The sequence below is a fragment of the Sinohyriopsis cumingii genome, unplaced genomic scaffold (assembly GCF_028554795.1).
Source record: "Sinohyriopsis cumingii isolate HCF-2022 unplaced genomic scaffold, ASM2855479v2 utg001887l, whole genome shotgun sequence".
Taxonomy (NCBI): Eukaryota; Metazoa; Mollusca; class Bivalvia; order Unionida; family Unionidae; genus Sinohyriopsis; species Sinohyriopsis cumingii.
The window spans coordinates 307,203-320,002 of record NW_028316078.1 but is presented as its reverse complement, the minus strand read 5'-3'; the positions used below and the strand labels follow the sequence as shown (position 1 = coordinate 320,002).

General features: G+C 34.9%; 1 protein-coding gene across 4 annotated transcripts in view; it reads right to left on the bottom strand.

Annotated features, from left to right (window-relative positions):
* LOC149771383 (dol-P-Man:Man(7)GlcNAc(2)-PP-Dol alpha-1,6-mannosyltransferase-like) overlaps nt 1-12,800 on the bottom strand; it is a 35,381-nt gene that overhangs the window by 17,605 nt on the left and 4,976 nt on the right. For all 4 annotated transcript variants that reach the window (XM_089948521.1, XM_089948524.1, XM_089948525.1 and 1 more), the window contains 5 exons: nt 5,256-5,388; nt 3,543-3,716; nt 2,706-2,900; nt 2,218-2,321; nt 1,088-1,314 (listed from right to left, as the gene is read on the bottom strand). In XM_089948521.1, the coding sequence (XP_089804647.1) occupies nt 1,088-1,314; nt 2,218-2,321; nt 2,706-2,900; nt 3,543-3,716; nt 5,256-5,388 (833 nt within the window). The remainder of the gene's footprint in view (nt 1-1,087; nt 1,315-2,217; nt 2,322-2,705; nt 2,901-3,542; nt 3,717-5,255; nt 5,389-12,800) is intronic.

Here is a 12,800-nt window from a genome sequence, read left to right as displayed (position 1 = left end):
AATTTACTTTTTCCTGCAAAAAGGAAACTTTTACAGTATAAAAAATATGTTCCATATACCTTAGAAAATGCAACAACAATCAGATTACATTGCTTTTATTCAAGTTTGGTGCTGGCTTCCTTTGATAATAGGTGCATTGCTTTTATTGCATATCGTAGCAGCTTGCTTTAATGAAGGGTACATGTTAATGAAGTTGCCATAAAAGGCCAAAACAAATGTCACTTTGTTATTATGGTGGCAACATCAAATAATTAAAGAGCAAACAATGAGTCAAAACTGGCAGTTTGTTGACAAAAACAATTAGAAAGCAATGTATTTGTTCAATCAGGACCTAGGGCTTCTGTCGACGTATATATTGATTTGTCCCAAAGGCAAAAGAGCATTCATCTGACCAGTTTCCATACCAATGAAAATTTAAGAACTTTTCAAGACATTTTAGTCATTTTTCAATTTTTCCTGACACTTTCAAAACCTGGAAAAGCAATTTTCAAATTTTAGACTTCTTCCAGAATTCCAGACCCGCACGGGAACCCTGTGCCATTGTACTAACATACTGTAAGGTGAATCAGGCTCCACACTGTTTGACTGTAATTAAAATTTGAGCAAAAACATTAGACCCAGGTCTGCCACTGTGCCAGTATTTTGTAAGGAGAGACTAGGTTCCATACTGACTGATTGGACTTTAAATTAAAACAAACACACTAGACCCAAATCTGACATTGTGTCAGTACATTGTGAGAAGAAACCAAATTTCACACCAGCTGATTGGGCTTTCAAGTAGAACAAACACTTCAGACCCAGATCTGTCATGGCACTAATATACTATAAGGACAGATCAGGGTCCACATAGATTGATTGGACTTCAATTAGCAAACAACTTAAATCAGTGGTTCCAAACCTTCAGGCTGTGGACCCCTGGGAGGTTGTTGGGTCATTCCAAGGTATGTATTTTCTCAGTAATTAGCATGTCCATATAATTTTTAGTTAAAAAAGGGTCCTCATTCTCTAAAAGGATGAAAACCACTGACTTAGACTGATCTGCCAGTGGCTCATAAATGAGCATGTATGGTAATATTGATATACTCACAGCTTAGTGACTGCCGAGGCCACTGCTACATTAAAGACAGGGAAGACATAGATGATGAATCGTAGCTCTTTGTGAGGGAGACACGAGTACAGGCACACAAACAAAACAGCTGGTATGATCAAGGGACGTAACTCTGCAGTCAGATACAGCCCAACAGGGATAAAAAGGACACTGAAGGCAAGAGCTCGTGGAATGGCAGAGTAAAAGTACCACAGATAGGGTAATGTCTCTTTGTTAAGGAAAATTTCCTAATTCTGAAAATGGTGCATCATACATAATGCAACTTTTAGTGTTCATGGCTACTTTAACAGTTTGCAAATGGCTTCATTTGTCATAAACATAGCTTTAAAAGCTGTGACGTGCTTCTGTTGTTATGTTTCTTTGGGAACACCAGGGTTACCTTAAAAAGGTAGTTAAATTTGGTAAAATAATTTTAAAAAAGTGTAAAACTACTTGGTTTTATTCCAGTTTCATCAACTAGCCTGAAAATCATAAACTTCCAAGTATGCGCATGAAACTTTGTGTCAGCTAATCAAACATCATCTCAGTAACACCATTTTTGATTGGCTGAGAATGAAAACTCTATCTCAAATTAAAGCTCAGATTTGTATGATCTAAACCTGGCCTACAGACCGCTTAGCACATGCCATGCTGACAATTACATACCAGGTATTACAGATTATTTCAAATTTTATCACTTTCTTAATCTCCAAAATAATGTTGTTGTTGTTGTTGTTGTGGGGTTTAACGCCATTTTTCAGCACGATAGGCTATACATGGCGGCCAGTATTAATGGTGGAGGAAGAACCCGGAAAACCCCGGAAAGAACCACCGACCTACGAGAAGCTCCAAAATAATGTAGGTCACACGGGAAGAGAGTCAAGTGAAATTTGTAAAAACATTCTGATCTGCATTTTCAAATATCTGTCACTTTATTCACTGCAAATGTAAGAAAAAATCTCATGTCACATAGCATCAGAAATGTTGAACAGTATCCTACGTAAATACATTTCATAGGTTGCTTTTCCAGCAATTTATACAAAATATTATGAAGAAAATATTAATCAAAATCATAGACTGTAATAAAATCACTCAAGCTGGTGTAATATTTTCTTAATTTTAAAGGATACTCCCCAGTGAGAACTTTTGTTTAAAACTGTGTTATACCAGAACACCTCCCCCTCTGGCCACAACCATCTCAGCCAAAAGTAGGAATCAACTAGGACAGTCAAACCTGGAAGTAAATGTCATAATACCTCATGGCCTTGCCACTCTTGAAAATATTTGGTTTTTGTACCACAAGATGAAATATATCTTATAATTACATTGGAAAAGAAAATATCCTCTATGTACTTATCTTATATTTCACTTAAATAAAATTTTCATTTTTATGATGATAATGCAGTTTTGAAAACACTTTATAATGCTACCATGTGTTTACTCTGATGAAACATTTCTCGAAAGATCACATAATTCCACCATGATCACAATCTTATTTAAAAGGGATGGAAACAGTTATTGTTTGACAGATTTTTACTTAGCACTCAATGTCCACTGTAACATTTCCAGACTATTTTAATTTTCAAAATTTCCCAAGGAAAATAAACAAAAAACTGACCAATCAGAAAAATTCCAGCAGGTATTACGATTTTCAGGAATGTAAACAAGTGAAGCCTCTGTGTCCACAGGTCCATCAAAAGAATAACACCAAGATAAAGACCCAGCTCACTGCGGAATATTACTATGGATATTCCTGCATACCATACAAATCCAATGTGCCTCTGGTGCAACCAACAGCTCAAGGCCATCAATACTACAAAAAAGGCAGAAAAAAATTACTGTGAACTTCCACTGATTATTCATGCTAGCATCTTAACTGGAATAAATATTGTACACAAGTGCCATGATACAACACTGCAAAGGTTATATTCTGACTTTGAATATTGGTCATTGCAAACTTAAGACTCAAAGAAAATAAATTTGCTTCCTATTGAAGAGATTATCTGAATATTACCCAAAAAAGGTACAGCAATAATAGTTTTAAACTGACATTGTTCTTATTGAGTTTAGCATCATTTGTCAGCAAACAATAGACTATATACATGGCAGCCAGTATAACTGGTGGAGGAAGAACCTGGGAAAACCCCAGTAAGAACCACCAACCCATAGGAAACAAATGGCAAGCTTTCTCACATACCCACATTGGCCAAGCCCAGGACTTAAACCCATGCAGACAGAGGTAAGATGGCAGTGATTAGAGCTGAAGAGCAATTTAGACCACTCTGCCACCAAGTGTCCTATTTAAAACTAATGAGAAAGATAAAATATTATTTTTCCCCAAATAAGTACATGTAAGGAAAATTCAAATTTTAAGACATATTTAAATTTAAATTTGATAAGTAAAAGTACAGCATGGACACAAGAACTCCTATATATTCTAAATATAAAAACTCACCTAAAGGCAGGGCAAAGATGTTAGGCAGGGGTCTTGTCATGTAAAAGATGAAATGGAACTGGGATGCACAGATCACCAAGAAAGTTAATTTCACATTTCGTCCAAATTTTTCTCCCACAGCATTGGCAAAGGACAATAATCCACACAAAACGAAGCTTCCAAGTACAAATCTCACTGAAAATGGATAGAAATATTGTAAACCATTACCATGTTTAACATAATACCCACATATGCCTTAAAAAGTGCATGCTCCCAACTTTTAGACAAAACGTGCATAAAAATATCCATTATGAAACACACATTTCCATCTCAGCATGCCTTGTGGGAGTGAAATAGCTGCTGAAACCATCCCAAAATGTCTGGATATTCCTGAAACTTACCACCATGTATGTTTTGTGTCCTGTTACAATTTTATTTGTCGGTTAAAAAAGTCCCAACAATGGAAACTGCATGTGTTTTATTCCATGTGACCACACTGAGAGAAAGAATACACCTCCAAAGTGGAAAGCTCTCAACAGTGGGGGATTACTCTAAGATTTACTCTACAAGTATGTCAAACATTATTACATTCTTTATGACATCAATGGTGTGGGCTTGTCAGGTGTGCTTATTATGGCAAGCTTTAACCTCATTGTAGTTACCCAAATAATTTAGGTATTGTGTAGAATTATGAGTATATTCCACATTAAAATTTCAGTTTATTACATCAGAAAAAAGTAGGAAATTAATTTCAAAAGTTCTTGTTATACTTCACATAAACTATGCTGCACTATATCATTTTGTGTAAATATAATTTTCAAAACAATTTGATGATTATCAGTAAATAAACAAAAGCATCAATCTTCTCTTTAGAATAATATACAGCAAACATTCTTCTCTTTTTGGCCTTGTTAATTTAGTAAGGTTTAAGTCAGTGAGAATTTAGACATGTAGCATGTGCCTAGGCACAATAATAAATAAAATGTTAAACCAATCTAATGAAAAAACATCATAGCGTCTTTACGATGATATCTTGTGTTTCTACATGACAGATCAAGCAAACAAACATATGTTGATAAAGACATGATAACTGCATGTTTACCACATGTACTTGCTTATAAGTCAAGTCAAACTGCAAACAACAAAGATCCTGATCTGCCATCTCATAATGTGCCTGCAGATAAGTGTCTATGTCGTTGGTTCAACTAATTACTCTTAACACACTGCAGAGACCAAGATTTGCTGGTGCACTATGCAATGGCAGATCTGGGTCTGTGCAGTCTGCCTCTTATAAGTAAGTTAAGATGGTACTCTGTCCCTTAATATTTTTGGATGACAACAAAAGTGTTACTTTTCTGTCTTGTTACCTATCCCAATATATGCAAACAAATTTCCGAAAACATTGTCACGGTAGCCTCTATTTGAGTACCTTTTCTAAACATGTCTCATATTTTCTATAGACCGAAGATATCACAAATTTAAATGTTATTTTAGGACAATGTTTCATGTTTCCATCTTAACAGCTAGAACTAAACAGATACAAAAAATTGTAGTTTAAACACATCTTTAAGAAAACAAACTGATGACGTGATTGTAAAAAACATTTTAATTTCTAAGGTCAAATTATATCCTGCATATGCATCTGTAACAGGAAACCTAGCTGAATGTATATACATATCTAAAGATAAAAAAGCAAGGAAATTATTTTCTGAGTGGCTTTAAATTGCAACCAACCTAAGTACTGCACAATAAATTTATGACCTCCAAGCAAATGGACTAACCAGGCCCATGGAGCTGAAATTAGTGCAATCACAACAGGACCCAGGAAACTCCTTGGCACAACTCCAGGGAATTCTAAATGATCATACTGCAAAATATAAATGGAACATTGTAACAAAAGTGTCAAGTTAATCCTATGAAATGTTCACAATATAAAAACAATGTAACAAAATTGTCTAGTTAATCCTATGATATATTCACAAATTAAAAATACTGTAACAAAAGTGTCTACTGTATTTCATGTAATTTTGCATACACAAAAATATATTAATTTCATTGTATAAAAAATTATATGCAAAATAAATAATTATCATTTTGTTGTACTGATCGAGTACGAAAAATAAAGGGATTTTACCTGAACAAGTCCTTACGAACACACGCTACTCAACAACCTAACGGTACAAGCATACAAAGTAAATGTATATTTTCTGTCTCATTCTGCTCTCAACTCAAGAATCTAATTACAATAAAAATAAAAGCACTCAAAAAGATTATTGTTGTTATTAGTGAACTAGAGAGAAAGAGAGAGAGGGGGATTATGTCTCAGTGTGCAAGCTCGTCTGCATTTAGAGCATATGTAGCTGTTATGTTGTGTAATGTTGGCAAAATGATTAAGATGGTTTGAACATGTATTAGTTATGGGTATTATTTATTGGTAAATTGTATGCAATGATACGAGTCCACATTGTCAAGAAATTAAGTGCAACTTGTATTTTTACAGTAACAATAATCTCATTATTAAATTGCAATAAAAAAATAAAGAACTTGAAATCATGTTTTAGTTAATGCACGTAAGTGTGTGCACACATGCGTGTGTGTGTGTGTGTGCATGAGAGAGAGAGATGAAACAAAATTTTTTTCAGTGTACAAGACCATATTTATTCAGGGTGGTTTTTATTTGTAGCTTTTGCAAATAGAAAAAGAATATTATGAGTTACCTGATGATTGTGATAATCCTCAAGTATTATGACCCTACTATATTCCATTATCAATAAATACCGCTAAATCAACAATTCATTCTTGATATAATTTTGATGTACACTGTCAAAACAACCACATGGCTATGCAGTGTTATTTACACAGTAATTAAACATGCTTAGCGCTTTCATTATTCCAGCTGAAACCAGATTGAGGGCAAGAATAGAGAAAATAGGTCAAATCAGCAAGGCTGCCAGTAGGGAAATGAGGCTCTTTTTAGGGAAATGAAACTCTGTCAATGTGTTATTGAAGCCATTGTCCATACAAAATTTATTATAAGGACAAGTGATCATACGCATTATTTTTTATTCAAACTCGTCAAAAAAGATAATAGAAGAGTATATCGTAGAAAAGATTTGCAATAAAATGTTAATTATATCCAAGTCAAAACAGAACAAGCACTTAAAAGATAGTATATGTATATATACAAATCGATTTAATGGAGTCCGTGTCTTTAAAATTTACAATAAAAAATGACAAGGTTTTTATATTTTGTGTTTGTATGACTATAATGAAACAATAAGACTAGTTGACCAATGGTCTGTGGTCTTCACTTTCACATGTACTGAGATGTAATTTTTTGTAGATGAGAAAACATCAAAGAGCTTCCGAACTCATTTTAATATACATGTGGTGTTTTGTTACAGTGACGGACTTAAAAGGGGAATTAGCGATAATATTAAAAGGTATGGTCTGTGGAGTCCTATGTCCATTTGTTAATAAACACTAGTAGATATTGTAATGACAATAAGAGAGCTTATGCATCAATCATTTTATTTTCTCACCAACAATTAATTATTAATTTATGCAAAAACAAAATGGCAATACAGTATTTTTTATCTTTTTTGCAATGTAAATCTTCTTAGTAGAAATTTTGTCTGATAATTTAATGGGATTTTTCGAAAAATAAAAAGTGATATGCATGAAAAATTATGATACATTTAAATAATTATGATTCTGATAACTGGATTGTGTACGAAAAATTAAAGGGTATGAAATAATACATGAAATATGGTAGTTAATCCTATGAAATGTCCACAAAGTAAATACATCATAACAAAAGTGTATAGTTAATCTTATGAAATGTTCACAATATAAAAACACTGCAACAAAAGGGTCTAGTTAATCTGACAAAATGTTCACAAAATAAAATGGGACAGCTTCCAAGATGGGAAGATGACCGAGTTTAACTTTAGCAACTACCATACATAATTTTAAATTATTATAACTTTTCTAACCCATTCTTCATCAGTTTCTTTTACAACATGACTAAACTCCTCTATCAATGACCATGATATGTAATTTTTTTAAACTGAACAAAAGGGATTTTTCTGAGAAATATACAGAGTAGATTTAAAATAGGGATTCTGGGAAAGCATGCTCGGACCAATTCCTGGCAATCCACTGGGTGGACCAAGGAAAATGCAAATTGTCAGAATGGTTGAGACCCCTGAGGCCAGCTTGAACTGTGAGTTCTATTTAATTTAGAAATGTTGTAGTACTGTCAACACTCAATGGTTAAAATGTGCACTGGTTTCTTCCCTGCTGATGCCTGCAGTAACTTTGTGCCAGCTCAGGTAGCGGTTAGGTTGCCAACAAAGCACAACCTTCAAATGAGATTCAGTGTACCATAACAAATAAAGGCAATGGCATGTGAGGTGGCAACCATTCTTCAAAACACACTAATGGTGGCAAAAATAGGCCTCTTGGGCAATACATTTTGCAGTCACCACCTCAGCAGCCCCAGCAAGCAGCAAATAAAAAAGCAATCATCTTTCTCAGGGCTACTATCTGCTGTCAGAGCATTGCCATAATAGCCCTGCATGCTTTACTGTCCCTATCTGAGATTCCCATTTTGCTGTGTGATCACTTAAGACTGGTTGTACATTTTTTGCCCAAGACTCACTTAAGCATATGAAGTTGATATGCCAGGTCCCAGGTTTCCCTGTCTCTTTAATGGGTGGTCTCATTGTTAACACAAGTAGTAGCAATCAGGGTTTCAAGACACAACACTTTTTCATCCAGAGTGACATGGACAAGGTACAGTGGGGGGGGGGGGTTTAAATCTCATTGACCAGTGGAGGCACAATGTGGGGGAGATGATTTACCATAGCACAGAAAGTTACAGCATTGCTTTGGAATTTGGCTACTACATTTGCTATACCCACCATCCTTAAGCTAAACACCCCTGCTGGAATAGCCAACAAGGGCTGGCCATATTGGTGTTATTGTAGCAGGGTCATAAATGTACCACAATTTTTTTTATTTTAGTGAATTGTTTTGCAACTGGTATACGAAGACAAAAATGAAAAGCTATAATTTCTGCAAGTGGCTAATGGTTTAGAAGGTTGCTAAATCTTGTTTATGAGATTTCTGCAGGATTACCAAAAACCATAAAAAAAGTTAAAGTAATGAGAATTCTGGCTGGACAATAGCTTCCAACCCAAGATGTACTCCATCTTCTTGGCAGATAGCATCAAGATATGTCAAAGGTATCTCAAGGATAGTCATAACAGCCAACCTCAGGTACTACATCTACCTCAAGGATAGTCACACAACAGCCAACCTCAGGTACTACATCTACCTCAACGATAGTCACAACAGAAAATCCTCAGGTACATCTACCTCAAGTGCGTCCGAAGGAAAAACAAGAGTTTCATCACTCAAAGGCCATCATACATTTGTGACAACCACAAAATGGGAGCATACCATAATAACAAGACAAGGCTTAGTCCACTGGATGCCAAAAAGTCTGCAAACCCATGATGAATCAGGCGAATAGGAGTAATAGTCAATAATTTTGGGTCTGTGATGGGCTGAGGGCCAACACCACCAGTCATCAGGTAGTACTTGCATGAGGTTTCACTTCTACTCTGTTTTGTCAGTTTAGCATACTGTTGTATGTGGGTGATTTTGCGGGTAATCAAGACCCCTGGTATGCTTGTGGCAGAACTGTCTTTGTTGCTTGAAATGTTTCTACTGCCATGTCATGGCTGACATGTTCTTTGTCTGCAGCTTTTGAGATCTCATAAACTGAAAATGTAACATGAGCCTGAGAAGGTGATGACATTTACAATCACCCCACCAACAATATGAGTAACTGCCAGTTATATGCTCTATTCAGGTGGATGACCTCACAGATTATGACAAAGTAGAAATGGCCCCAAAATGAAGTCTCAAGAAGTTCACATGCACAGGTGCTCTTTCTATATCTCCAGCAGCCAATAACTGTGGTACTGTGGGATCGCAGGTTTTTGAAGATCCTGATAGTACTAGTAGATGGCCTCAAGAAAATGGCAATATTTATTTTGACATCCATTAGCATGTAGCAATACATGTCCATCTGACCCATGACCTGGACCATGCTCTCCCCTCACTCATGTTCTCAAATCTGCACCCCGAGTCATGGAGCAAGTGGACTTCAACCCACCACATGATAAGAACCAGGGTGAACTAATTTTTAAAAATCTCAATCACTGAAAGCTGTGTCCTTGTGACATTTTTGTGGCATGTCAAACAGCCTCCTCCCACTGGTGATACCACAATTGCCCCGGTATGAAGATCTGGTATGGCATCCCTTAATTGTGACAGAGACTTTCAAGGTCTACAGACTGTAGAAATATTCCATGTCACATGCATCAATGACACTCCTTGCCAGATCCTACAGACTTCAAACTACTAGCAAGGGTGTTGAAGTCTACATTCCAGATCCTGCCCCTTTGTTTACAATCATCCTAAGGAGGGACTGATGAGTTCTGCTGTACAAATTGTTTTTTATTTCAGCTATATTCTGTTTCAACTATGAAAGGCTTAAGTTCCAAATTTTTAGACTTGGTTATCACTATGAATTTTTTTCTCCCTCAATTATAAATTTCAGCAAGTTTATTGGCTAAGGAATTAAGTTTCCAAAATCATTTATATAAACTCAAAAATGTGTTCCACTAGCAGATAAAAGTAACTACATGTACATGCAGTACAAGTCCCTACATTTTCAATTTCTAAATATAGTAAAACTTGTCCTAACAGTCATCCCTACATAGCAGCCAGTTGATCACAATGGCCATTCTAATCCCACAAATCTTCTTATATAAATGTCCAGTGTGTAATCGTCACTTGCCTTCTGCAGTCAGCAGTCAGGTGTTTCTTAACCAACAATGGTTTCTCCCTGCCTAAAGCGGTCACTTGTATGTATCAAAAGTGACCAATCCCAGTGTGCAAATTAAGCTTTTGTTTGATGATCAAGGTATTGTTTAGATAAAGACATATCATATGAAACAATGAGTAAATATTTCATATCTCACATGTCTTCACCATACTTCAGTCACACTATCATTATAAGTCAAAGAGTCAATATGTCAAATTCTGAAGTAAGCCAGTTTTTATCCTTACAGGAAACGGTTAAAGCAATTTGTTTGCTTGATGGTGGGAAAAGTCATGTTATCACAGCAGAAATGGAAGTCACTTTTGTACTAGTGTGACAGACAGAGTTCAATATCTTCATTGACGTCTCTGCGAATTAAAACATTCTCTTATGAAAAAAGTTTATCTTTGCAATGAGATACAAGTTACCTTCCTTTTAATTTGGGTCAGGGATCATTCAATATTTAAAACTTATCTGTAAAGGCAGACAAATTTTCATTTCATGGTCACAAAAATATCCATGAATGGCTTCTTCTGATTCCCTATTCATCACAGGTCTCTTGCATAAGCCAACTGTCGTTTGATCTTGGTGAGCTGAGTGACTGGCTTTGAAGCATGCACATATGTTTCCAAATCTAATTTATACAAGCCTGGCTACCAGATAGTCATTCATCTGTTTAAAAGTCATATGTAAGCTGTCAGTCAGTAATGAAATTAGTGTTTTGTCATAGTGCACAAAAGAATCTAAGATTAGTGATTATTTTAAGTCACTGATGTTTTAATATATAGGCAAGATTAAAGTGAACAGAATACAGTAATATTGTGTGGAACATAAATTTGGAATAGAACACCATATATGCATATTTTATGACTTTGTTGAATAGTGTGCAGTATACACAAAACAATCTCAATAACACTACAATGATAATAATAAACAGTATATTGTATTTTTTTAAAAATAAGTGCTTGAAAATTCCAACAGCTTGATGCCTGAGGACCCATTAAATTCAGATTGGGCCCCTCCTGTATTTTAAATGAAGTGCCTATCAGGCTTGTCGAATGTAAAAATCTAATTTACCTAAAAAAATTGTATTGTGCTGATGAAATATACAAATTTATCGTCATGGTGTTGAAGGACAGGTAATTTATTAATGTTTATCATAGTACATGTCCCTTACTATTGAAAACTGTACACTTTGTGTATAAAGTAAAGCATGTAACCTATGAATGGAGAACAGATTGCTTGGGTTACCTATAATTAGTATTCGTTTGGCTTTAGCATACATGTGATTGTCCCAGAGGCAGGATAAAATACCATTTTGGATATTTATGTGCATAACAGAAACCAGCCAGAATGAGTCTAGTGGGTAACTGTTCCATCAGTAATTGCAACAGGTGCAGTGATGCATGGCTGAGTAAGGAGATTAAGGTTATCATGTATACATAACAAGCTGTTAACTGATTACTTTATTGTTGTAATCATAACAAGCTGTAACTGATTACTTTATTGTTGTAATCACAACAAGCTGTTAACTGATTACTTTATTGTTGTAATCACAACAAGCTGTTAACTGATTACTTTATTGTTGTAATCATAACAAGCTGTCAACTGATTACTTTATTGTTGTAATCATAACAAGCTGTAACTGATTACTTTATTGTTGTAATCATAACAAGCTGTAACTGATTACTTTATTGTTGTAATCACAACAAGCTGTTAACTGATTACTTTATTGTTGTAATCACAACAAGCTGTTAACTGATTACTTTATTGTTGTAATCATAACAAGCTGTTAACTGATTACTTTATTGTTGTAATCACAACAAGCTGTTAACTGATTACTTTACTGTTGTAATCACAACAAGCTGTTAACTGATTACTTTATTGTTGTAATCACAACAAGCTGTTAACTGATTACTTTACTGTTGTAATCATAACAAGCTGTTAACTGATTACTTTACTGTTGTAATCACAACAAGCTGTTAACTGATTACTTTATTGCTGTAATCACAACAAGCTGTTAACTGATTACTTTACTGTTGTAATCATAACAAGCTGTTAACTGATTACTTTATTGCTGTAATCACAACAAGCTGTTAACTGATTACTTTACTGTTGTAATCACAACAAGCTGTTAACTGATTACTGTATTGCTGTAATCACAACAAGCTGTTAACTGATTACTTTACTGTTGTAATCATAACAAGCTGTTAACTGATTACTTTATTGCTGTAATCACAACAAGCTGTTAACTGATTACTTTATTGCTGTAATCACAACAAGCTGTTAACTGATTACTTTACTGTTGTAATCATAACAAGCTGTTAACTGATTACTTTATTGCTGTAATCACAACAAGCTGTAACTGATTACTTTATTGT